This window comes from Echiichthys vipera (genome assembly GCF_963691815.1).
Source record: "Echiichthys vipera genome assembly, chromosome: 5".
NCBI classification, from domain to species: Eukaryota; Metazoa; Chordata; class Actinopteri; order Perciformes; family Trachinidae; genus Echiichthys; species Echiichthys vipera.
Window position 1 is genome coordinate 34,661,998 of NC_139830.1, and position 26,816 is coordinate 34,688,813.

The 26,816-nt window shown below is 44.9% G+C and overlaps 1 protein-coding gene across 1 annotated transcript in view; it reads right to left on the reverse strand.

The window, feature by feature from the left end:
• Positions 1-26,816, reverse strand: part of sgsm2 (small G protein signaling modulator 2) — a 230,214-nt gene that overhangs the window by 54,722 nt on the left and 148,676 nt on the right. The window contains exon 5 of the mRNA XM_083914451.1: positions 25,893-25,960. Within this exon, the coding sequence (XP_083770577.1) occupies positions 25,893-25,960 (68 nt within the window). The remainder of the gene's footprint in view (positions 1-25,892; positions 25,961-26,816) is intronic.

Sequence of the window (26,816 nt, forward strand, 5' to 3'; positions counted from 1 at the left end):
GTACTGCAGCCTTTACTTTAGCATAATCTAAACTATCAACAGAGTTAAGGGAAGAATAGGCGCTCTGTGCCTTACCTGTGAATACACATTGTAGCATTAATGTTTTATCTGCATCAGGCCATCCTCTAGAATCTGCCAGTCGCTCAAACAAAGTAAAAAATGTATCGGGATCCCTTTCATTAAATTTGGGTAACAGGCGCAACTGAGCAGCAACATCAAAGCTGGTAGGACCAACAGGTTGCCATGGTTCTCCAGCCCCCAAGAGAGATTCGCTAGACCTTCTTTCCCTCAAAGACTCCAGTTTTAACTGTTCCAGCTTCAACTTTTCCCTTTCCAAAGCTAGCCTCTCTGCCTGTATATCCATTTCCCTAGCTCTATATGCTTGCTCAGCCTGCAGTTTTTTATGTTCCAACTGAAAGTGCAATTTTTCCCGTTCCAGCCCGAGCTTGTCTTTCTCAAGCTGCATATACTGCTCCGCAGATAACTTATCACATGTTCCTGAAAGCATCACATCAAAACCTTTAACCTGCTCAGGTTCAATAATATCCATTGACTTTGTCAACTCCTCAACAATGCCCTTTAATTCAGTTTTATTAGGCATCTGTTCAGGTTTTTGCCAGCCTAAATGCAAAGCCAAGTCAATCAAATCTGCCTTTTTAAATTGAGACAATGTACTACGCACCGGCCGCTGTAAAAACTCATTGACCAACGGATTACTATGGTCACAAGACATACTTTTGATATTAAATACCCCAATCACACAGAATTTTAAATTTCTGTTCACCAGTTACGGCAGAACCATAGCACAGCACAGACAGCCCACTAGAGTGAATGGGATTAAAAAAAACAAAAGGAGCTTCCCCCCTGAACTGCCTAGCCAAATTCTAGCTAACTCGACCCTAGTCTTCGTATGTGTACTGGTGGTGGGTATTTATGCACCTAAAACCCGCTTGCACTGGGGAAGACAAACTGTCCCAGCCAATGCTACGGATGGTGCCCCCGAGACCATTGCTACTAACCACACGGACAACACACCAAAACAACAAACAGCCCTGAAAAACAACAACCTCAACAATCCTTCCTAACGAAGAACTGTTGCTACAACCTGTCTGGGGGAATAAACAAACGCTCCAGTCAGGACAACAGTTTTATATGATTAAAATCCTCCCCCACAGCCAGATACTGTCTGAGCACATGGCATGGTTCTGCAGCTACAAACAATATCCCCAAACCTCACCACAGCAAAGCAGTATGTGTTAGTATGGCCCCTCCCCAAATATTTTCCAAACAAAAGAAATATCCAACATCAATAAATATATAGATCAATGCCCTAGATGTTCATCCCGGACGAGCCCCCATTTGTTACGACCTGCTCGTTAAGGCCGCAACAAAGAAGGGAGGACCACACACAACAGAGTCAATTGTGAACTTTTACTTCCAGTTTGTGAATTCAATAAACACAATCCCCACAGGTACAAGCTTCATCTCGGCAGTCAGGAAGAGAGTGAACTCAGGAGGCCGGGCTTTTTAAAGGCTCCCCCACAGGTGCAGCCAGTGGCAATCATAGGTAGAGGCGGAGACACACAGCAGCAGAGGCAGGGCTACAGCAGCAGAGGCAGGGCTACAGCAGCAGAGGCAGGGCTACAGCAGCAGACAGCTTCCCATCAGCAAAGGCAGCAGGCCACAGACACCTATAAAAGGCAACAAAAAGGCAAGCACACAAGTACACACGGCTATGGCCGTCACACCGCTCAGCGTCGTTGTGCAGCGTTGTAGAGTATGACGGCAGCAGGTAGGAATGATTTCCTGTGCCGTTCCTTAAGGCAGCGGGGTTGAATGAATCTGCTGCTGAAGCTGCTCTGAAGCTTGTCCAGGGTTTTATGGAGGGGATGGGAGACATTGTCCATGACCACCAGCAGTTTTGCCAGCGTCCTGTGCTCCACAACCTCCTCCAGGGTGACAAGCTTAGAGCCAACAACAGACCCTGCCTTCTTTATGAGTTTATTCAGTTTGTTCGCGTCTTTTGCTTTTATGCCCGCACCCCAGGACACCACAGCGAAGAAGATGGTGCTCGCGACAACAGACTGATAAAACATCTGAAGCATCCGGTTGCAGACATTGAAGGACCTGAGCCTCCTCAGGAAGTAAAGCCGGCTCAGGCCCTTCTTGTAGACTGCCTGTGTGTTTGTGGTCCACTCCAGTTTGTTGTCCAGCACCACACCCAGGTACTTGTAGGAGTCCACAATGTTTATGTCTGTCCCACCAATGCAGACTGGAGAGGGCGGGGGCTTGTTCCTCCTAAAGTCCACCACCATCTCTTTTGTCTTTGCCACGTTCAGCTGCAGGTGGTTCTCCTCACACCACTTGACAAAATTGCCGACCAGGTCCCTGTACTCGTCCTCCCTTCCACCCTCTACACGCCCCACAATGGCCGTGTCATCAGAGAATTTCTGCAGATGACACGACTCAGTGCGGTACTTAAAATCTGCGGTGTAGGTGGTGAAGAGGAAGGGCGACAGCACGGTTCCCTGGGGGTCGCCGATGTTACTGATCAGGCGGTCAGACACACATTTTCGTAATCTCACATACTGCGGCCTGCCCGTCAGATAGTCATTTAACCATGTGACGAGAGGAGAATCCACCCGCATGTTCTCCAGTTTGGCCTTCAGCAGCTTGGGCTGGATTGTGTTAAAGGCGCTGGAGAAGTCAAAGAACATGACGCGGACAGCGGTGTTGGGTCTATCCAGGGAGGAGTAGGCTTCCTGCAGCAGGTAGATGAGTGCATCATCAACCCCAACATGGGGCTGATATGCAAATTGTAGGGGGTCCTGTGATGGGCACACTAGGGGTCTGAGGTGTGCAAGAACCAGCCTCTCCATGACCTTCATAATGTGAGAGGTCAGTGCAATCGCCCTGTAGTCATCCAGTGCCCCAGGATGGCCTTTTTTGGGCACTGGAACAAGGCAGGATGTTTTCCAGAGCACTTGCACTCTCTGAAGGTGGAGGCTCAGGTTAAAGAGGTGCTGGAGAACTCCGCAGAGCTGGCTGGCACAGGCCTTCAGAACGCGAGGGCTGATGCGGTCCGGACCGGCGGCTTTTATCTGGCTGAGCTTCTCCAGTTCTCTCCTCACCTGGCTGGCTGTGATGTTGAGACCGGACTGGGGGGTGGGTGGTAGCAGTGGGGGATGTGAGACTGTGGTGGGGGCCAGCAGGGAGGTGGGGGGTGTGGTAGGGGGGGCAGGGGGTGGTGGAACCTGGTGTCTGCTGTGGGGGTTGGGGTGGGGTTGTGGGGCTGGTGTAGAGCTTCTCCAGATTCTCTGAATCTTTTGATGATATTATGGACTGTAGATGATGAAATCCCTAAATTCCTTACAACTGTACGTTGAAAAACGTTGTTCTTAAACTGTTGGACTATTTGCTCACGCAGTTGATTACAAAGTGGTGAACCACACCCCATCCTTGCTTGTAAATGACTGAGCTTTTCAGGGATGCTCCTTTTATACCAAATCATGACACTCACCCGTTTCCAATGAACCTGTTCACCTGTGGAATGTTTGAGCATTCCTCAGCTTTCCAAGTCTTTTTTTGCCCCCAAGAATTAACAAAATACTTTTTTTCAAAATGGCCGTTTGCGAATCTTAGTGAGCATCTACTGAGTTTTCAGTCTGCATTATGAGCTAATTTTCCTCACCTTTGAAACGTTTGCTTTTGACTCATTTCATCCTCACTCGATAAACATTTGAATCAGTTTTTTTTTGGACTTTGACATCAAATAAAGAACTTTTAAGGCAGATCTATATCACGGGCCGAGGGCCGTGATATGTTTAACTTCATACAGCAACTTATCCCACAACTCCTTGGCAAGATGGACTTTCCATCTCCACTCGTCATTGATGATGCAACTTGTTTCTGCTCATGGAGAAAATGTTCGGTCTCTGTAAATGATGTCACTGGAGCCCTTTGGGCTCAAAGTGCCATGGGAAGTAGGTTTCGACTTCGTTAGTGCTCTGTTGAGTCTTAACAACAGTCGTTGGAGTCACAGGAGGCCTTTTGTGGACAGTTGTTCTTTGAGGTTAGATTGTTGAATCTCCTGGGAAGGGATGAAAGGGCAGCATTGTAAATTGGGATAAGTGATGTCTCAGACCTCCTCCTCTGTTTAGCAATGGTTTCTCTACTTTTGGATAGATGGCTTCTTTTACTCCTCTTTCAAATCACCTGTCCTCTCTGTCCAGGATGTGGACATTGTTGTCACCAAAGGAGTGGGCTTTTTCCTTAAGATGTAAGTGGACAGCGGAGTCCAGGCCTGAGGAGTTAGCTTTCCTATGTTGGGCCATGTGTTTATACAGTGGTTGTTCTGTTTCTCCAATGTAGAAATCTTTGCATTCCTCGTTGCATTGGACAGCATAAACAAGATGTGGGTGTGTTGTGTTCTGTCCTTGGGATGTACTAGTCTCTGTCTGAGTGTGTTTCTGGATCCTCCTGAGTTTCTCTGATACCCCAGGCACACACAGAATGACTATGTTGTTCCTCCTGTTTTCTTTTTCAACCACTTTGGTTTTCTTTCTGGAAGCAGCTGCCATTTTCACAAAGGTCTAGCTGGGGTAGCCACAAGTTGTGAGGGCACCTCTCAGATGCATGCGTTCTTCCGTTATCAGCTCCATGTTGCAGTGTTTTTTTTGTCTGTAAAAAGTGCCATTAGTGAAGTGAAATGTCTTCCTAGACAAATAACCAAGTCCAGTTGCTTTTTCATCGGAGTGCTTCACAGGGACAAACACAAATAGCGTATAAACTGTGGAAACAAAGCAAGACTCTCATAGCAACTAATTCACTGGAAGAGCAGCTCGCTCTTTTCCCGTATTCCTTCACAACAAGCACCGTTTAATAAAAACGCGACTAACACATTTCTTCAAACCAACTCCGGGGGAGGATCAGACAGCCACAATAATGTTATGTTTTAATATTGTGGCGAAAGTCTAACAGACTAACATCTGTACTTACTAAGGCGGCCACTGACACTCTCAGCTGAAGGTGTCCTGTTAACATGGTTGCTGGTTAAACCGAAACACCAGCATTTGACTCAGTAAAGAAAAGGCTCCGTGAGGTGGATATAAAATACTCCGCCTTGTTGAGAATCATCCATGACGGAAGATCCCCCCTGTATTGTACTCCGATGGAGGTTGATGCTTTCCGCAAAGTCAAAGTCTGTGATACCTCCGTGTGCTATCTTCACTAGTTTCCCTTTGTTGTGCGCAGGATTAAATATAATTTTGATCCGTTTGTTCTTGTCTTACATGCACAGGCGGATTAATGCACAGGCTGACCTAGGCTTCAGACTAGGGGCCCAACCTGTGCAGGGGCCCTGGATTGGCCAGACTATTTTTACATTTTTTTATTTACTACACTGGAGAAATAAAAACGTGTCTCCTATTGGGGCCCTTAGAAACATTAAAACAAAATAAGTTGCTCATTGGTAAGTTATGGGACACATTTACCCAATCAGCTGCCATCATGTGGCCGGGTTCATAAGGTCAGTTTTGTTGTCAAATGATACTTTCCCCTACTGTTACTACACAGTATAGCGGCAAAATGTCTGAAAGGAAATGTGATAATGGAGCACGAAAAAGAAACGCACAACGACTGAAAGAACAGCGGCACCAAGATCTACTGAACTCTTCTGTTCATGAGAGTGGTCTAAAGGCTACGTTAATGTTGGCGCAGCAACTGAAGCTGTAGCTACAGCTGGCTTTGGCCAGGACAAAGACAGCGGCCAAATTAACCACGACAGTGCCTCCCAATCTCACTCAAATCAGGACACTGAGACAGAGGGGCCGACACTTCAACTACCCGAAACACCAGTATGTTGTCCCACAAACACCCCGGTAATAAGTCAAGATGCTTCAGCCACCCCGCCCACGGAGTCCGTTGTTGCGGAGAGCACACAAGAGGCCAGTGATCCCGCTACCTATAGCTCGGATCCTGCATGCTGGGATGAAGTTGATGAAGACATGAAGACATACTGGGTTAAAATGGGCCCTGAAACTTGTCAGAACAAAGACGCAGATATGCTGCCTCAGAAAGACAGAACAAACACCAAAAAAGGTACTTTTCAAAAACCCTGTTTAAAAGGAAACTGGCAAATGGTGAAACTGTGCCAAGAGACTGGTTGCTCTATTCTTCCTCAAAAGGTACAGTGTTTCTTTTTGCGTGTAAACTATTTGGGAGCTGTGATACTCTGTCTGCACTGACAGCAGGCTATAGTGACTGGAAAAATGCAGCTGTCCGCTTGGCCGAACATGAAGGATCAGAGCATCACAGAAAGGCTATGGTAGCTTATGTTATGGGCTGTGCTGATGCTGGAAGTATAGATTCACTATTGACAGTGAATGCGAATATTGGACTGAAGTTTTAAAGAGGGTAGTCGCTGTGGTGACGCTTTTAGCAGAGCGAGGACCTCCTGTCAGGGGACACAGAGAAATCAGCGAGTAATCAGGTTATCAGCAAGTTTGACCAGTTCTTAAAAGCGCATATAGAAAAATATGGCAATGCAGGCGAGGGAACACCATCATACCTCTCATCAGCAACAGGTTTGGAATTAATTGAACTGATGGGAGAGTGGGTCCTTACAGAGATAATCAGTCAGATAAAAGTGGCAAAATACTTTTCGCTCAGTGTGGACACTCAAGATGTTGCGCACACAGACCAGCTCACGTTCATTATGCGCTACGTGTCACCTGAAGGCTGCATCCAAGAGCGTTTCGTAAAGTTTCTGCCAATTGAGAGTCATTCAGGAGAGTCACTTTGTCAGTCTGTTCTTGATGTTTTGCAAGACATGGACATTGATATTAACAACTGCAGAGGCCAGTGTTATGATAATGCAGCCAACATGTCTGGAATGTACAGTTGCCTACAAGCACGCATTAAACAGACCCTTATTAGAGTGGGTACTGTGCACTGCATACACACTAAATTTAGTGGGGGTTAACTGTGTTAACTGTTGTCTTGACGAGGAGGAATTTTTCAACTTTGTACAGAAACTTTTTCATTTTTCTTTAAACTCCACGCCCCACTGGCAGATAATTACAGCAGGTTTACAGCCCAAAGACAACCACAGAATAGAGACATTAAAAAGTATTTCAGACACTAGATGGTCAGCACACGTGCAAGCAACAAAGGCACTGAACCAGAACTATGCCAGAATACAAGAGTCACTGCAAAAGTTAAGTGGTGACCAAAATCTAACTACTCGAAATGAAGCCCGGGCACTGTACATGAAAATGGAAAAACTAGAGAATGCCTTTCTGTGTGGTATGTGGAACAACATACTTCAACGTTTTCACAAGACCAGCAAGGCTCTACAGGCAGTTGAACTGTATTTATGTAACGATGTTACTCTGATCAGCTCATTGAGGGATCTTTTGGCCAGCCTGAGGGATGATTTTGACAAGTTTGAGAGTGATGCAAAAATCATGTCTCAAATTGTGTCTCAGCACTACAAAGTGGACTCACAGAGGCAGAGAAAAAGAAAAAAACAAGCAGATGAAAGTGCTGAACATGACTGTGAATGACCAGGCCGAGACAAGTTCAAAGCAACAGTTTTTATTACTGTCATAGACTCGTCACGGAACAGGATCAGAGGTTTTTGTCCTATAAACACATTCAGCAGACGTTTGGATTTCTGAACAATGTAGGACCTCAAGAGGAAGTGCTGTTTAAGCTGTTCTTTGTGTCTGGTTGTTCTGCTCAGCGTCACAGGAAGGGAGCAGTAGATAAGACATTTTTATACTTGTTTCAACAGGAGATAAGGTGTGTTTTACAACATCAAACCCTCCTAGGGTAATTAAAAAAACAGAACTAAGGTCCGCCAAACACCGGGGCGCGGACCTACGAACCTGCATCGGTACTGTAAGACGTCAGGGCAACTGTAATATCAACGGCAAAGTAAGGTTGGCCTTTTAATGCAGCTCTTGGTTTAAACGTTGGTGACGGTTAAATTCTGATCCGAGTTCTGTTGGCCGGCTAATTAGAACCAGTTTCAGTCCGCAAGTAATATTATAAACCAGCCCCATAGGTCTGAATCACTCTGGTCTTAAGCTTTTTTATATCCACATTTAACCCTTTTCACTTGTCTATTCAGTGTGCACTATCCTGTATTCTCCTTGTTAGGTAGTCAAATAAATGTTTCTAACTTTACGTCGTTGTGAGAGTCTTCCGTTCTTTACAGAAAGTTTAGTCACTGATAAAGGCTGTGGTACGAATTAACGCATTCAAGAAGAGACTGATAAAATTTAACAATCAATTACTTTAAATTACTAACAGGTATTAAATCTTCACCAAAGTTCATCCTGTCTTAATTTGGTGTGGTGCCCTACTTCGAGGTATAATGAATCCTAAATTTTAACGAGTCGAGTTAATTCATAATTAATTCAGCGACTAATATATTCTAGCCATAATAAAAGTAGGCTTACCCTCCTGAAGAGCTGCGAGTGAATAAATGCTCCAGACTGTGATTGTGCACATTTATAAACTGGTTAGAACTGTTCGCGCTGTGCCGAGGTTCTGGATGATACATTCTGATCATGTTGTTGCTGCGCTGTGCCAGAACAAATTAATGGACAGAAATAGCCTGTTTGTTAGAGAATAGCTGACACTAACAACCGCTACTTGCAGCGCGAGGCCTGTATGCCTGTATGTGAAGGAAACAAACCCGCATAACAGAAGAAAATATTCCGATCACTTGAATAAAAGTGAAAACTAGTGCTTGAGAAACGTTGTGAAAGTTCCCTGCGTCCTGAGGTCTGAGTGTTGATGACGGCAGCTGAAGCTGGTCTGCGTGTATTGTGAATTACTGGAAAGCAGCTGCGGTGAAGTTAACTCTTGAGTGGCTGGACTAAACTGAGTTAAGCAGTTTTGAGTGACAAGCGGCCTCATTAGAGGAGGCGGAGCCAAGGAAGCTTCCAGCCGGCCTCTTCCTGTAGGAAGTGAGATTCACCAGGAAGTGAGAGGGCGCGACTGCGCAAACCTAAGACAGCGCCCCCGGTTGCTGGCTGTCGTAAAGATGGAACTAGGGCCCCTAGTGGCCGAATTGAATAGTAAATTGTAAAACCTGGAAGTGACTACATCTGGTGGTGACATTCAGTAATTACAACCTGGATCCTTGAAGTCAGCAAACCTAAGCCCAGGCAATAGTGAAGCCCATTGAAGTTAACGTTATAGCGACACGCTGTCATAATGCATTGTTGAACTGATGTGCTTTGTTGTGAAATTGCAATCATTGATTGAATTTGTAAACAACACTTAAATTAATAACTTTGATTTTATTTTTATTTTTATTTTTTAATATTTAAAAAAAAAATTATTTTATTCGTTTTTAACCATATTATTAATTTGAAGGTTGGATTTAAAATGCTCTTGTAAAACCTCTTAGGTTTAGAACCATTGCCTCCCTTAGAAACTTTAGATTGCTTAAAAGTGAACAAGAATAAAAACACTTCAACACCCAGACACACTTTAAGAAAGTGTTGTGTTAACCAAAGGAACAAATTTTACTAGCAATTGCAAATACACATTTGATATTGACTCTTATCATACTGATTGAATTAGGGATTATTTGACATTTGCTTAGGATTTGCCTGAAAGGCATTGCCTTGCGAAGATGATGTCAGGTGGTTGAATTTGAATTTTAATTAAATTGAAATTTGAAGTTTAGGCATCAAAACCTGCCCTCCTTCAAAACAAATTAGGTATTTAACACCTGTACACAGGGTGTTCAAAACTAGCTTACATCAAAGAATAAAGTACAGTCATCTCACCTTTCATTCTCTTTTACCACAATCTTACCCTGCCTACTAGGATCCTCAAAGCTAAAATTATTTACACACCTTGATAGAATTTTTTTTTTTTTTTCTGCTTTGTTTTGTTACTCTTAAATAAGACTTTGACGAAATGAGTTCAAACGAAGAAAGGAATAGAATCCCTGGCAGTTCATCTCCAATTAGCATGACAGACCCCCAGGACCACCTGGAGACAGCCTTGGTAGACCTAGCACAGGAGGTGATAGATGGTTATGTAGACACGATACGTAACACAACACCTCCTGGCCTGGAGGGAGTTCTGTCTGAACTTTCATGTAAAGCCATAACGACACCACTGGGAGGTAAGGCCCGCGAACAGATGTTGGCATCCCTAGCTGTGGCGTTGTTTACAAGCTTAAACAGGCTAACCACCTGTTAGAACAGGACAAGTGCAGACACGAGTTCCAAGTACTGGAGACCCAAGCCCTCAAAACAGAACTTGAGGAAACGAAGCAGTCTTTAGTAGAAACCGAAAAATGAGTTTCTGAGTTCAAAGACCACCGTGAGCAACCACGGGATGAATCCACAGCGGAAAGAAGCAAACTTCAGCTTAAACTGATAGATGAGAATGAAGTGCTCGCTAGGCGCCTTCAGTGGCGTGAGCAACAGTGCCAGGAGTCAGTTGACGACCTCAAAAAGGTAACGGCCCATGTTGTAAACCTTGACACTCGTCACAAGAAAAAAGCAGCTGGAGTCAGCTAAGGTCAAGCTGGAAACTTCTGAATTAGCTAGAGAAGCTTTACTTACACGTCAGGAAATTAGAGACGCTGACATGGAGGAGCTTCAATTTGCTGTCGAGATGGCTCTAGCCCCTCCTTCACGGACTGGCATAGGGTTGTCTTCTATCATATGAGGGGGATTCCTCTCCCTCAGCCTTCCCCACCTTCAACCGGCTACCCCATGCGTGGACCCTCTGACCGAGACCTGAATAAGATGGCCCGCAATGTAAGCCGATTTGAGCCTAAACCAGGTGGCGTACATGACATCAATTCTTACCTTGAAGAGATAGAGTTTTATCTGCGAAAATTCCCCAATGCTTCGGTAGATGACATAATCTATCTGATTAGGGTGACTTCCGACCAACGCGTCAGCAAGTTCATACAAAGACAACCTTCTCACATCAAAGGTGATTATGGCAACCTTTGTAAAGCTTTGAGGCTAGAAATGACATTGAGATGGAAGAAGAATTCTACTTCTTCCAACTTCCAACTTTTCATTAGGAATCTTCACCCAACAACCAGTCATCACCTTGGGATCATGGCATGTCCGGAAACCCTCAACAGTCAACAGCTACGTGATCTAGCTATGAAGGGTTTTGCCAAACAAAGACAAACAATGGTGAAACCCATGGAACCTACCGGTGTCTTAAACATCAACACTCCGTCCTTAGACCTGGAGCTGGAAGGAGGTGCAGGGGCTAAGCCAAGGCCGGCCCCAAACTCCTCACAGTCTTACCAGTCGGAAAGCAGACAGAAAGGTTACCCCTATCAAAGATCTCACTCCGGATGTGAGAACGCACAAGCACCGTGGTCAGGTAGAAACTCATACTCACAACGGTTTGACTCCAACCAGTACCCCTTGGATTTTCGTCAAGGTAGGCCTCCCCCTAACCGGTGGAAAACCTGGCAAAACCGAGATTATTGGGATTACAACGGTAATGGGTCCCAAGACTACCCCGAGCGGGGTAGACAACACCCGGAAAGACGCCGCCGCAGTCCGTCTGTCGATGAAACCCATACGAAAAGAACAAGCAAATAGGCAAAAACAAGGCAGACAAAACCAAAGATGAGTCTAACCAACCACAGTCGGGTGAAAGAGACATTAGTCGCCTAATACAGGAACTGAGTAAGGAGGAGAGAAAAAAGGTGGGACTGTTAACAGTGATGGCCGCTGCGCCTGCAAACCCTGCCTCCTCTCCGAACACTCCACCTTACCAGCCTGATAGGGTGGTAGAGGAAAAGTTGTATCAAGGTTCTGAGGAACCTCAAAACATGACTCCGCCAAGTCCGGCCCAAGAAGGGTGAGGACCCAGTCCCACCCGCAGTCCTACTGGTCCAGGTAAAACCCAACGACACCCCAAATAGAGGTCACTCTGTCATTCAGGGTGACCCACCTTATCGACAGTTCTTAGGTGACCTGAAAAGAAAGGGGGTTGCAAAAAAGCTTTACCTGTCCACCACACTTGCAAATGAGCTTGAACACAAAGCACTTCTGGACACAGGGGCAGATGTCACCCTAATGTCCTCTACGCTTTTCAACAAACTACAGGGAAAGGTGCGTCAATCCAACAGAAACTTGACCCTACAACCCTGCTCGCTGGAGATTCAATCGTACTCTACTACAGGCGAAACTGTGACCGCAAAAGCGGCAATTCACTTCACCATCGGGCCTTCGAGCCTCATCCTCTTCTAATCGGTCAGGACCTCCTTAACCGCTTTGAGCCACTGCTTGATTACAAGCGTTTGGAACACTGGGCACAGGTGAGGAGGCCTCTTTCCTTGACCCCTTCTCAGGGCGCTGTGAACGGCTCGCAATGGCAATTCGATGCTGAGTCTTTTCCCTGCCCTCCCAACCCACTGGTCTGTGCGGTCAATCGGGCCCAGGCAGCGGCTGCTACCCCCGCTACGGCGCCGGCGGCTGCTCCTGTTGCGCCCAAGTTCACCGATCCTGACCTTGTGTCCCTTCAATCCCTTGACCCGGCTATTAGCCGGATGCTTCTGACTGATGCTTCCACCCACAGCGTCTCCGCCGAGGACCTTAACGCGTAACCTGTACCATGCATGGCCGTCTCTGCGCGTCGTCATGGGACTACGCGTTCACGACTCCAAGGACCTCACTTCCTCTGCTTTCGTGGCTCCTAGCAGCCTCAGGGGGGTGATGCTAATGCACGCCCATGACTCCCCTTGCGCAGGCCATAAAAGAACCAAAGCAAGACGCCAAGCGCTCCAACAGGTCGCCTATGGGTACTACATCTTTGCTCAACTGAACAGAAATGACAACCAGGGAGCCAGGAAACTTACTCGCAAGCTTCTCCCTCACTGGGCTGGTCCTTATGTAATCACAGACAAACTCTCTGCCGTGGTTTACCAGATCAAGGTTAGCAGAGGTCAGAAAGAGCCAAGGTTTAAATGGGTACATAGAAACCAGATAAGACCACACAAAAACCCCATGGGACTTGTAGGGGACGCCAACGCCTCTATTTAGGTCATAAAAAGGGATAAAAACACCTAAAGCACCAAAGGTGCCAATAGCGAGTAGAAAAAAAAAAAGAAAATCTCAGAATTATTATTAATTTTTGTTTTTGTTGCGTTGTTTGCAAATTAATAGGAAATTGATTGAAGGTTCATCTCAAAGCCACCCAATGGAAGTGCTGGACACTTTAGTGGGGTAGCCGACAGACTAAATTGTATATCTAATCAGGTGTATTCTTCTCGCCAAGATGACCTGGCTGCTGACACTCCTGACGGTGGCTGTTGTCGTGGGCTCGCTTTTTGGATTGGGACTCTCCTCAGTCAATGCTGTCAGCCTGTCCACAGTAAAACGCCAAATGGGTGAATTACAGGCCGAAATTACAGACCTCAGAGAACAGGTTAACCGACAACAGTGCGAGTTACAAGTGGTGAACACTCACAGCGAGGCCCTGAACAAGACCATCCGTGCCGTAAACTCTCTCCTGTCAGTTGTTTCGGTTGATTATGCTCACATTCAACTAGTTACCCTGCTGATGAACGACATGCTTAGAGACATAGGATTGTCAGTTGATAGCCTAGCGATGGGTAAGATTCCCCCATACCTCATTTCCCTTTCTCTGGTGCAGAAAATTCTGGCAACCACCACTAGGGACGCATTCACCCCTCTTCAGGCCCTCTTAGCATACTCGCTAGGTAGCGCCGTTCCCATTTATGTCAATCCAGAACAGGGAGTGATGAGTCACAGGAGATTATTTTTGTCCAGCCCCCATCCGCCTTCTAGCAGATTGCGAATAACCGTAGAAATCAGTCTAGAGATAGCTGGGTTTCTTTATTAACGGTATGCCCCTATCTTTCCTTATTCCCTTTTACCTTTACAAATTAACACCAACGTTTAACCATGAGCTGTGCCATAACCATTTTTGCCTCTTCAACGACGATTGGCAGCACTCCCCATCGATGACCAGTGGAGCTCTTCCACGAGGCCCTTCACGACTTCTCGAGCCAAAGGTTCCAAGTCCTTTGCTCGACAACAGGGGGGAATTGTAGGACCTCAAAAGGAGGTGCTGTTTAAGCTGGTTGTTCTGCTCAGCGTCACAGGAAGGGAGCAGTAGATAAGACATTTTTATACTTGTTTCAATAGGAGAAAAGGTGTGTTTTACAACCTCAAACCCTCCTAGGGTAATTAAAAAAACAGAACTAAGGTCCGTCAAACACCGGGACGCAGACCGACGAACCTGCATCGGTACTGTAAGACGCCAGGGCAACTGTAATATCAACGGCAAAGTAAGGTTGGCTTTTTAATGCAACTCTTATTTAAACGTTGGTGACAGTTAAATTCTGATCTGAGTTCTGTTGGACGGCTAATTAGAACCAGTTTCAGTCCGCCAGTAATATTATAAACCAGCCCCGTAGGTCTGAATCACTCTGGTCTTAAGCTTTTTATATCCACATTTAACCCTTTTCACTTGTCTATTCAGTATGCACTATCCTGTATTCTCCTTGTAAGGTAGTCAAATAAATGTTTATAACTTTACGTCGTTGTGAGAGTCTTCCGTTCTGTACAGAAAGTTTGGTCACTGATAAAGGCTGTGGTATGAATTAACGCGTTCAAGACGAGACTGATAACATTTAACAATCAATTACTTTAAATCACTAACAGGTATTAAATCTTCACCAAAGTTTAATAAACATCCTGTCTTAATTTGGTGTGGTGCCCTACTTTGAGGTAAAATGAATCCTAAATTTTAACAAGTCGAGTTAATTCATAATTAATTCAGCGACTAATATATTCTAGCCATAATAAAAGTAGGCTTACCCTCCTAGAACAACATTCCATCCATCTCCATACACAATCTTTGTACAGGAGCGGCTAATCTGCAGAAGAAATATGCAGGTGATCTGGATGAAGATTTTGTGGACGAAATGAAACAATTCGGGGAATTCATTAAAAAAAAAACGAGGACACCTCAGCAAGGTCACTGTTGCAATTTACAAGAGGAAGGAAACTACAGTCATTGTTTCCAAATGTTGATATTGCCCTCCGATTATTCATGACTTTGCCTGGAACCAACGCCAGCGGGGAGCGTTCTTTTTCCAAACTGGGACTAGTTAAAAACAGACTGAGATCCACGATGGGCCAGAACAGACTGAATGACCTGTCTCTAATCGAACGTGACATTTTGCGCAGACTGGATTTTACCAGCCTCATTAAAGACTTCTCTGCCAGAAAAGCAAAAGGGCAAAAAAATCAGTAGCCTAGGGGCCCATGACCACCTTAATTCGCCACTGCTTACACAGGCACATTAACTTTCTTTTGACACTGACTGTGGAACATTTAGACAGCAGCTTTGTTTGCATTAATTGCTGTTGAATTGTTGCAAAGCGCAATCTGTCGTAAAGAATCTAGAAACCGTGGCAGAACTGTCGCAAAGCAGAATCTGTAATCAACCGCTTTTTGTAGTAAAGACTCGACTCTCATTGAGGGATACTTTCTGTTGCCGATTCTTTGGTGCCCTTTTCCTTAAGTCTTGACTTAATCGGGACTTATAAATGCTTGTCGTATTTCTATGTTTTTTTCCTTTCCTATCCTATTTTTTAAAGAGAGTTGTTATTGTTGCTATTAGAATTATGTTACTACTACTATTTTTATTGTTATTAATTTATGAATTAAATTATTTTTTATTATTATTACTATTATATATGTATACATGTTTGTATATGTGTGTATGTATGTGTGAATATGTATGTATGCATGCATGTGTATGTATGTGTACATATGTGTGAGTGTGTGTGTGTATGTATTTATTTATTTTATTTATTTACTTATTTTTGGTCGATTTTCTCACAACCTTGTTTGGGTAGGCTTTTTCCTGAAACACCTTATTATAATTTCAGTCTGTCCCATTAAAAAAATTGCAGACTGAACTCAGTCTTGTTGTTATGATTTTATTCACCTTTGTTCAGTCTACATGTGCTTTGTGGATCTGGAGAAGGCATATGACCGGGTCCCTCGGGAGATACTGTGTGAGGTGCTACCGGAGTATGGGGTGAGGGGGTCACTTCTGTGGGCCATCCAATCTCTTTACACCCAAAGCGAGAGCTGTGTCCGGATCCTCAGCAGTAAGTCGGATTCGTTACCAGTGGGGGTTGGCCTCCGCCAGGGGTGCGCTTTGTCACCAGGCTGTGTTTGTCTCCTGTTTGTGATTTTCATGGACAGGATATCGAGGCGTAGTCACAGTGGGGAGGGGTTGTAGTTCGGTGGGCTGAGGATCTCGTCTCTGCTTTTTGCAGATGATGTGGTCCTGATGGCATCGTAGGTCAGTGACCTTCAGCACTCACTGGATCGGTTCGCAGCCGAGTGTGAAACGGCTGGGATGAGGATCAGCACCTCTAAATCTGATGCCATGGCTCTCAGCAGGAAACCAGTGGATTGCTTTCTCCAGGTAAGGAATGAGTCCTTACCCCAAGTGAAGGAGTTCAAGTACCTCGGGATCATGTTCACGAGTGAGGGGACGATGGAGTGTGAGTTTGGCCGGGGAATTGGAGCAGCGGGGGCGGTGTTGCAGTCGCTCTACCGCACTGTTTGCCGGTGGCAAAGCTCTCGATTTACCCGTCAATCTTCGTTCCTACCCTCACCTATGGTCATGAAAGCTGGGTCATGACCGAAAGAACGAGGTAGCGGATACAAGCGGAGGGTGGCTTGAGTCTCCCTTAGAGATAGGGTGAGAAGTTCAGCCATCCGTGAGGAACTCGGAGTAGAGCCACGGCTCCTTTGCGTTGAAGGGAGCCAGTTGAGGTGGTTCGGGCATCTAGTAAGGATGCCCCCTGGGCGCCTTCCTAGGTAGGTGTTCCAGGCACATCCAGCTGGGAAGACCCAGGACTAGGTGGAGAGATTATATCGCCACACTAGCCTGGGAACGCCTCGGGATCCCCCAGTTAGAGCTGGTTAATGTGGCCCGGGAAAGGGCAGTTTGGGGTCCCCTGCTAAAGCTGCTGCCACCGCGACCCGACCCCGGATAAGCGGTTGAAGATGAGATGATGAGATGAGATGTTCTGTACACCCCTCCCTCTGCCTGCAGCATCATACACACCACCATCTACAAACTCTAGACTCAACACCCCAGTGCCCTCATCATCATGTCGGGAGACTTTAACCACGTCACCTTGGATAGAGTTCTGAGCTGCCTACCAGAGAGGAAAAGTATGTGAGCTGTCCTACCAGAGAGGAGAGGACTCTAGATGCATACAACCATGATGATGTGAGGAGAGTGCAGGGAGTACTCAAATCAGGGAGGCTAAAGACAATGATATGAGAAAGCTGTTGAATAATCTCCAGTTTATCAACATGAGGGATGTGTGGAGTGGCCTGGGAACCATCAGAAGACTGGTAGCACAGAAGTGGAGGAATGTGTGGACCTGGCCAATGAACTGAACCTATTTTTCAATAGGTTTGATACTGCGGCCCATCCCCCACGTGACTCTTCTGCTGGCTGCCCTTAAATGACACTCTTACCGCCACTTTACGTCCCCTACTCCTCCTCCTTACAGATCACTTGACTGCCCCTCACCACCTCACTTCACACCTACCTATTCCACCCCTCCGCAGTGCTCTGCATCATGTCCTCCACAACCTGACGACCTCAGCCCTCCACCAACGGACACCTCTAGAGTGTCCTTCACGCCTGACCTGGTGAGAAGACAGCTGACAAGACTCCACCCTGGCAAAGCTGTAGGCCCCGATGGCGTATTTCCCAGGGTGCCTAAAGCCTGTGCCCCACATCTGTGTGGAGTACTGAGTCAAGTCTTTAGCCTGAGCCTGCACCTGCCAGAGGGTTCCTGTGCTGAGAAAGACTTCCTGCCTCGTGCCTGTGCCAAAAACGCCGCGTCCTAGTGGCCCTCAGGACTACAGACCGGTGACCCTGACGTTCCACATCATGAAGACCATGGCGAATCTCGTCCTGGAGCAGCTAAGGCCTATGGTCAGGCCCTTCACTGATCCACTACAGTTCACTTACGGGCCCCGTCTGGGAGTTGAGGACTGCATCACCTACCTGCTGAACAGAGTATACAGTCATCTGGACAAGCCTGCCAGCACTGTGAGAGTCATATTCTTTGACTTCTCCAGTGCATCCATCCGGCTCTACTGGATGAGAAGATGGCTGCGATGCAAATGGAGGCCCCCATCGTTTCCTGGAATGTGGATTATCTGATGGGCAGACCATAGTATGTACGCCTACAGAACTGTGTGTCTGACAGGGTGGTCAGCAACACTGGGACCCCACAGGGGACTATCCTCGCTCCCTTTCTATTAACCCTCTTCACCTTAGACTTCAAAATTGAGTCCTGCCACCTACAGAAGTTTTCTGATGACTCTGCAATAGTTATGTAGGAGAGTAAGCCTACACGTATTATGGCTAGAATATATTAGTAGCCGAATTAATTATGAATTAACTCAACTCGTTAAAATTTAGGATTTAATTTACCTCGAAGTAGGGCACCACACCAAATTAAGACAGGATGTTTATTAAACTTTGGGGAAGGTTTAATACCTGTTAGTAATTTAAAGTAATTGATTGTTTAAATTTAACAGTCTCATCTCCACAGCCTTATCAGTGACCATCAACTCTGCACAGAAGGGAAGACTCTCACACCGACGTAAAGTTATAAACATTCATTTGACTACCTAGCAAGGAGAATACAGGATAGTGCAACACTGAATAGATGAGTGAAAAAGGGTTAAACGTGGATATAAAAAAGTTTAAGACCAGAGTGATTAAGACCTACGGGGTTGGTTTATAATATTACTGGCGGACTTAAACTGGCTCTATTTAGCCGGCCAACAGAACTCGGATCAGACTTTAATTAACACCACGTTTCAACCAGGAGTTGTATTAAAAGGCTAACCTTACTTTGCCGTTGATATTACAGTTGTCCTGGCGTCTTACAGTGCCGATGCAGCTTTTGTAAGTCCTAGTCCCGGTGTTTGACGGACCTGAGTTCTGGTCTGTAGACTGGGTCAGCTGCGCAGTTGGATCGGCGGGCTTGTCTGCTCTCGTCCCGGCTTGGATTCAGCTCTTCAGGTAGCTTGCCTCTGGAGGTTGTTTATGGGTTGACAAAAATTCTGACTGGTTCTGAACTAGAGTTTGATGCAATTTGCCGGCCAGACAAAAAGGCAAAGACAGCACGAGGGGTTTTACTATACTTATAAAAGATAAAAACGTGACGTAGAAAACGTAGAAAGTCGCGCGATAAAAATAGATTGATAAACGAAAATGATTTAGTAAGAAAACAAAATATAACGTCTCTTGCTAACTTTGGGTTAATGAAGTTGAACAAAAGAAACAAAAGAAACAAAACGCAGAAAGCGCAGAAGAGGGGAAGAAGAGGGGAGAGTTGAAAGAGATGCAGTAAAGAGTGAAGTAAAAAGTAAGTGCGAAGAGAGTTAGAGACAGCAGTCCCTTCCTTATCTATGGAAGAAAGGGGGGGGGGGGTCTTGGCCTAACCCACTCCTCTAGTTCTCAGCGAATTAACTGCTTTATATGCCGGAATTCTAACAGGGAAGATTTCCAATTTAACCAAAATCTTTAGGCAGACAGTTTTAACAGATACAGATACTGAGTGACTGGCCTATTATTAAAACACAAAATATTTCAAGAATTAGACAGAGAGTTTGCACTTCTGAAACCACATAAACATAATCACAACAAGATACAAATAATGCATATACTGATACACATTTGCAAGAATGTCTTTGAACAGCCAGTCGCGATCAAACATCGAACTTCTAACTGTTTTTCAAACTTTCAAACTAAATCCTGTGTTAAGTCCTTATCACTGAAAGTCCCTCTGTCTCCAAAACAGAGACCAATCCTCCAGTTGGTATTGCGGTCAGATTTGACGTTGATTTAGGATAAAAGGGTCCTTCATCCTGAAGTTCTGGGTTTTAATTACCCTAGGAGGGTTTGAGGTTGTAAAACACACCTTATCTCATATTGAAACAAGTATAAAAACGTCTTATCTCCCGCTCCCTTCCTGTGACGCTGAGCAGACAAAGCTGACACAGAGGAATCACATGGTCACATGGAGCACTTCCCATCAGGTCCTACAATTCCCCCTGTTGCGGAGTAAAGGACTTGGAACCTTTGGCTCGAAAGGTCCTGCAGGTCCTCGTGGAAGGGCTCCGCTGGTCATCGATGGAGAGTTCTGCCCGTTGTTGTTGAGGAGGCAAAAATGGTTATGGCATAGCTCATGGTCAAACGTTGGTGTTAATTTTGTAACTGGAAAAGGGTATAAGGAAAGATAGAGGCATACCGTTAATAATGAAACCTAGCTATCTCTAGACTGATTTCTTCAGTTATTCGCAATCTGCTAGAAGGCGGATGTGGTCTGGGCAAAATTAATCTCATGTGACTCATCACTCCCTTCAATCTGTAAATGTTTTCAGCAGCAATGATAGGGAGGTTCATGATGAACCCTATCTCTCTCTGTTCTGGATCGGCATAAATGGGAGCAGTCCTACCTAGCAAATATGCTAAATGGGCCTGAAGAGGGGTGACTACGTCCCTAGTGGTGGTTGCCAGAATGTTCTGCACCAGAGAAAGGGGAATGAGGTATGGGGGAATCTTACCCATCGCTAAGCTATCCACTGACGATCCTATGTCTCTAAGCATGTCGTTCATCAGCAGGGTAACTAGTTGAATGTGAGCATAATCAACCGAAACAACTGACAGGAGAGAGTTTACAGCAAGGATGGTCTTGTTCGGGGCCTCGCTGTGAGTGTTCACCACTTGTAACTCGCGCTGTTGTCGGTTAACCTGTGCTCTGAGGTCTGGAATTTCTGCCTGTAATTCACCCATTTGAAGTTTAACCGTGGACAGGCTGACAGCGTTGACTGAGGAGAGTCCCAATCCAAAAAGGGAGCCCACGACAGCCGCCACCGTCAGGAGTGTCAGCAGCCAGGTCATCTTGGCGAGAAGAATATACCTGATTAGATATCCAATTTAGTAGGCTACCCCCCTGAAGTGTCCAGTACTTCAATTGGGTGGCTTTGAGATGAACCTACAATTAATTTTCTTTGAATTTGCAAACAACACAACAAAAAAAAAAAAACTCTGAGATTTGCGCTTTTCCTACTCACTCTTGGCACCTTCGGTGCTTTAGGTGTTTCTATCCCTTTTTATGACCTAAATAGAGACGCTGGCTTCCCCTACAAGTCCCATGGGGTTTTTTTGTGGTCTAATCTGGTTTCTATGTACCAATTTAAACGTTGGCTCTTTCTGACCTCTGCTAACCTTGATCTGGTAAACCACGGCAGAGAGTTTGTCTGTGATTACATAAAGACCAGCCCAGTGAGGGAGAAGCTTGCAAGTAAGTTTCCTGGCTCCCTGGTTGTCCTTTCTGTTCAGTTGAGCAAAGATGTAGTACCCATAGGCGACCTGTTGGAGCGCTTGGCGTCTTGCTTTGGTTCTTTTATGGCCTGCGCATGGGGAGTCATGGGCGTGCATTAGCATCACCCCCCTGAGGCTACTAGGAGCCACGAAAGCAGAGGAAGTGAGGTCCTTGGAGTCGTGAACGAGTAGCCCCATGACAACGCGCAGAGAAGGTCACGCATGGTAGAGGTGCCGCAAAACTGGAATCGTGTTAAGGTCCTCGGCGGAAGCATCAGTCACAGTCAGAAGCATCTGGCTTATAGCCGGGTCAAGGGATTGAAGGGACACAAGATCAGGATCAGTGAACTCGGGCGCAAGAGGAACAGCCGCCGGCGCCGTAGCGGGTGTAGGAGTCGCTGCCTGGGCCCGAGTGACCGCACAGACCAGTGGGTTGGGAGGGCAGGGAAAAGACTCAGCGTCGAATTGCCATTGCGATCAGTTTACAGCATCAAGGAAAGAGGCCTCCTCACCTGTGCCCAGAGTTCCAAACGCTTGTAATCAAGCAGTGGTTCGAAGCGGTTAAGGAGGTCCTAACCGATTAGAAGAGGGATGGACACTAGATGAGACACGTACACTGGATGGATGAGGCTCATAAGCCCGATGGTGAAGTGAATTGCCGCTTTTGCGGTCACAGTTCCACCTGTGGATGAGTACTGCTGAATCTCCAGTGAGCAGGGTTGTAGGGTCAAGTTTCTGTTGGATTGACGCACCATTCCCTGTAGTTTGTTGAATAGCAAAGAGGACATTAGGGTGACATCTGCCCCTTTATCCAGAAGTGCTTTGTGTTCAAGCTCATCTTCAAGTGTGGTTGACAGGTAAAGCTTTTTTGCAACCCCCTTTCTTTTTAGGTCACCTAAGAACTGTCAAAAAGGTGGGTCACCCTGAATGACAGAGTGACCTCTGTTAGGAATTGCGGTCAGATTTGACGTTGATTTAGGATAAAAGGGTCCTTCATCCTGAAGTTCTGGGTTTTAATTACCCTACTAGCTGTGTGACTTTTTACATAATAATAAGTTATATGAGGACTTCCAGTCAGGATTTAGAATGAATCATAGCACTGATACAGCACTGGCAAAAAATTACTGATGACGTTCTACTAGCTTCAGACAAAGGACTTGTCTCTGTACTTGTTTTACTAGATCTTAGTGCTGCCTTCGACACTACTGACCGTCGCATCCTGTTACCGAGACTTGAGCATCTAATTGGCATTAAAGGAACTGCATTAAGTTGGTTTAAGTCTTATTTATCAGATTGATCTCAGTTTGTACATGTTAATGACAAATCCTCCATGCACACTAAAGTCAGTCACAGAGTCAAACAGGGTTCTGTCCTTGGACCGATTCTATTCACCTTATAGATGCTTCCCTTAGGAAATATTATAAGGAAGCACTCCATAAATTTTCATTGTTATGCTGATGATACCCAATTATATGTGTCGATCAAACCAGAAGGAACCGATCAGTTAGCTAAACTTCAAATGTGCATTGAGAAAATAAAAAGCTGGATGACCTGCAATTTTCTGATGATATACTCAGATAAAACTAAAGTTATTCTACTTGGCCCCGAAGGCCTCGGAAACTCAATATCTAGATATATTGTTACTCATGGTGGTGTTGTTTTGTCCTCCAGCACCACAGTTAGGAATCTGGGTGTTATTTTTGATCTGGATATGTCACATTCTTGACAATTCAACGACAAGGACTGCATATTTTTACCTGCATACTATTGCGAAAATTAGGAACATTGTGTTGCAGATGCAGACAAACTAGTCCATGCATTTGTTACTTCTAGGCTTGACTATTACAACTCCTTATTATCATGCTGCTCCAATATGTCTCCAATTGGTCCAAAATGCTGCAGGTCGTGTACTGACTAAAACAAATCAAAGAGAACATATTTCTCCTGTATTAGCTTCTTTGCACTGGCTACCTATAAAATCTATAAATATTATTTAAAATTCTTCTCCTTACCTGCAAAGCTCTTATTGCTCAGGCTCCATGGTATCTTAAAAAGCTCATAGTACCGCATTACCCGACTAGATAGCTGTGCTCTGAGAATGCAGGGCTACTTGTCGTTCCTCGAGTCTCCAAAAGTAGAATGAGAGGCAGAGCCTTCAGCTACCAAGCTCCTCTCCTCTGGAACCAACTCCCAAGTGTTGTTCGGGAGGCAGACACCGTCCCCATATTTAAGAGTAAACTTAAAATTTCTCTCTCTCTGCATTCAATTTCTCTTAGGGCGCACTCACACTGTCCATCCGTACCGTGCCCAAGCACGCTTCACGGCTTAAGTCAAGTTCGTTTGACCAGTGTGAGTGCCGGTCACAGCCTATTTGGGAGAGGTGGGCTTTTGTAAAGCACGTTTGCACATGTACGAGCATGAGCGTGCGCACATGTACGAGCACGAGGCCTTCGGCGGTTCTGACATCATTTTATGTGCGCCTGTTCGGACACAGAAAAAAAGAAGGACGGACCATGCTCGGACATTTAAAACAATGGCGGCGAAAGGTTCACGTTGGTGTGATGCGGAGGTGGAGTGTTTACTGCGGATTTGGTCGGTTGAAAATATTCAAAAACAGTTGTACAAGACGCACAAAAACTCTGAGGTCTATGGAAAGATTTGTAAACAAAGCAACGCATCGCGATGATGTCAATCAATGCGTGTGACGTGTTACGGCGTGATGACGTATAGGCAGGCAAGAAGCATTCGCGCAAGGCCCAGGTAGTGTGAGTACAAACGGGCCTGGGGCGCGGGGGAAGAGGGAGGGGGGGACAAGTACCCTAAAGCACAGGCACTGGACAGTGTGAGTGCGCCCTTAGAGCCTGCATGTACCTAAGCTGATTTTGTTATGCTTAATTATACTGCTATCGGCCTAATTTGCTCGGGGGTAATACTGTTCCTAATACTCTGAGCTTCTATCCTCTCTACCTTTATCATTCATGTCTCATTAATGTATGTTACTAATTCAACTTCTTCCCGGAGTTGCTTTGTCGTCTCGTAGGTCTCTGCTGATCGTGGTGGTGCCTGCTGCCGTGGTCCTGCATGACGCTTCCTGCTGCTATTATCACTATTATATATACATATATATTATCATTAGTCTTATAAATTATGAAATTTGTAGCCATAAAAACACCATCAGTAATATGTCTTACTGAATCACAGCTGTTCTCTCCTTTTCTTTATCCCCAACTGGTCAAGACAGATGGTCGTACTCCATAGAGCTGGGTCTGTCCGACGTTCCTACCTGTTATAGGGAAGGTTTTTGTTGCCACTGTGTACTCATCTGGGAATGGGTTGTTTCTATGTAAATCATAAATAAGTCATAGAGTGTGGTCTTTACTTAATCTGTAAAGTGTCCTGAGATAACGTTTGTTATGATTTGGCACTATAAATAAAATTGAATTGAAAATTGAATTGAATAGAGTGTGGTCTATACCTACTCTGTAAAGTGTCCTGAGATAACTTTTGTTATGATCTGGCACTGGAAATAAAATTTAATTGAACTGAATGAAGACATGTCACTATACTTCAGCAGGTTCAGCATATACTCAGAGAACCAAAGTTACATCCAGATAACTACTACATATCCCCACAAGATCCAGACAGAATCAGCAGAAACACGTTGTGAACTACAGATTAAACTGGTTTGGTCTAGTTTAGTAACGTTACATTCACTAGTTAAGTTTTTTGTTTTTTTCACCTTTACTTGAGCATAGAGGGGTAGATGACTATTTCCAACATGTTGAAGCATATTCAAAGTGTTAGACCCTTTGCAGTCATATTTAGACGGCACACAAATTGGAAATTATTCTTCCTCAACAACTCCCTGCTCATTTTGTAGATATCCAAAATGCTCACATGCTGCCAAGTTATGGTGCTTTTTGATAGATACAAGGCTGGAATGTGAGTTCCCTTTTCGACAGTTGGCACACACTTCTTACGTGACTGCAGAGAGGAGATTTCACCTCACACACAATGTGTCTCACGTGATTTGTTTTCATAGGGCAACAATGCAGGAATCAGGACACCATTGTATTGTAGCTTTTACAATTCTACATTATGTAATCGAGGCTATGGCAAAATTGGTTAATACAGATCTCCCTACCATATGTCTCTCTGTCTGTATCTCAGGTGTGCAGTTGAGATCAAAATCAAGGCGAAGGTGGATGTATTGTGAGCAAGGGGGCCGGGAGTAAAGGGGTAGAAAGTAGGAAGGGGTCCATTGCTCCACCACTACGCCCATGGCCCAATTTGTTGTCGTGTTTGATGTGATCCCATCACACAATGGTCTCTAGTTTACCTAATAGTTGAATGCACATGAATACAGGAATATTTGTTAATATTTTTGTGAATTCTGTGGTTTTGTACTTTTATCATGAGCCTCTGGTGATTTTGGCAGTTAAAGCACAGTGTGATATACTCACCCAGTAGGGCTGCCAAGATGGGCCCAAAGACCGAGTCATGCATTAGAGCTTCCCTCTCATAGTATTTACTGCAGAGATAAACACAGAAAAAAGGGAATCAAAGGAAGACATCATCAGATGTCTTCAGTGGGGACTTGACTTAGGAATAAAATCCTTTCCACCATAGCTCACTAGGTAGAGTGTGCTACCTATATAGGCTCACCCCACACGCGCCCCTTGCTCTCTCTCTCTCCCCTTTCCCGTCACTCTTCAGATGCTCAAGTAAAAAGGAAATAAAAGAACCGAAGATGAATCTATAAAAAAAAAAATCAGAGGGCAGAATGTGCTTCTTTCCAGAGCTTGGAGTTGGTATAATTCAACTCTGGATGACAGATGTTCAGTATCATAACAAGCATCCCTGACTCAAAACTAATGGCTACATTGCATCCAGGGACCTGTATCATGAAGCAAGAGTAGTAAATCAACATGGTAACTCATGGTACATGGCTGCACTCTGAGTTAAACATGAGATTTAAAACAAACAGAAGAGACACACTAACAGCATAAATAATGACTTATTATAGAGATAAGGTGGAAATGAGATGATAGTAGGACATTTAAAGTTAACTGTTGCCTTTTTTCAAAGAATTGTTTTGGGTACAGCTTATCTACAGTTGTCATTTCTGCTTTGTATTGTTACTTTTAACTGTTCATCATGAGACAAAAAAAAGCACCAGAATATGACTACAGAATATAAATGAATCATCCATTAAATTTTTTGTTTTTTTTGTTTTACAGCCTGAAATGATTATACATAACACCATGGTTTAGACATTTTGCCTTTCAACATTCTAGTGAAATAGTTTTTTTTCAAAATTTCTGAAAATTAATAAAAAATTAAAATCTAGAATAGCAGGGTTGTAAAAGTGATGAGTCCCCAGATGT